Below are 676 nucleotides of genomic sequence, written 5' to 3'. Positions count from 1 at the left end.
GTGTCAGCAAAGTGTTGGTAGAGGCGGTTTTCGTGTGGTACATCGCATTCCCACACTAGGAACCGGACCGCTAGGGGTTTTTTCCCCTCCCTGGAGTTTTAGGCGAGAGGTAAACATGTCTGGTCGCGGAAAGCAGGGCGGCAAAGTGCGGGCAAAGGCCAAGTCCCGGTCCTCCCGCGCAGGCCTGCAGTTCCCGGTGGGCCGAGTGCACAGACTGCTGCGCAAAGGTAACTACGCGGAGCGAGTGGGCGCCGGGGCGCCGGTGTACCTGGCTGCGGTGCTGGAGTACCTGACGGCGGAGATCCTGGAGTTGGCTGGCAACGCCGCGCGGGACAACAAGAAGACCCGGATAATCCCTCGTCATCTGCAACTCGCCATCCGCAACGATGAGGAGCTAAACAAGCTGCTGGGGAAAGTGACCATCGCTCAGGGCGGCGTCCTGCCCAACATCCAGGCCGTGCTGCTGCCCAAGAAGACGGAGAGTCAGAAGGCGAAGAGCAAGTGACCCTGACGCTGCCACAGGGGAGCTGGCTTCCCCAGCAGAGGCTCTTTCCATAGCCACCCCGCAGTATTTTTGAATGTGCTTGATGTCGTGGAGGGCCGGCTCGACCTAGTGGGGAGGTGGGTGGCGAGGGGCCCACCGGGTCCGGGAGCCAATAAAGTCAGTGAAAATTGT

The 676-nt window shown here is 61.2% G+C and overlaps 1 protein-coding gene across 1 annotated transcript; it reads left to right on the top strand.

Annotated features, from left to right (window-relative positions):
- On the top strand, positions 1-676 carry LOC102516152 (histone H2A.J). Its single transcript, XM_006192112.3, has one exon. The coding sequence runs from the start codon at positions 116-118 to the stop codon at positions 503-505; it is 390 nt and encodes a 129-aa protein (XP_006192174.1). The 5' UTR covers positions 1-115; the 3' UTR covers positions 506-676.

The sequence above is a fragment of the Camelus ferus genome, chromosome 34, assembly GCF_009834535.1.
Source record: "Camelus ferus isolate YT-003-E chromosome 34, BCGSAC_Cfer_1.0, whole genome shotgun sequence".
Taxonomy (NCBI): Eukaryota; Metazoa; Chordata; class Mammalia; order Artiodactyla; family Camelidae; genus Camelus; species Camelus ferus.
This window is presented reverse-complemented; position numbering and strand designations above follow the sequence as displayed.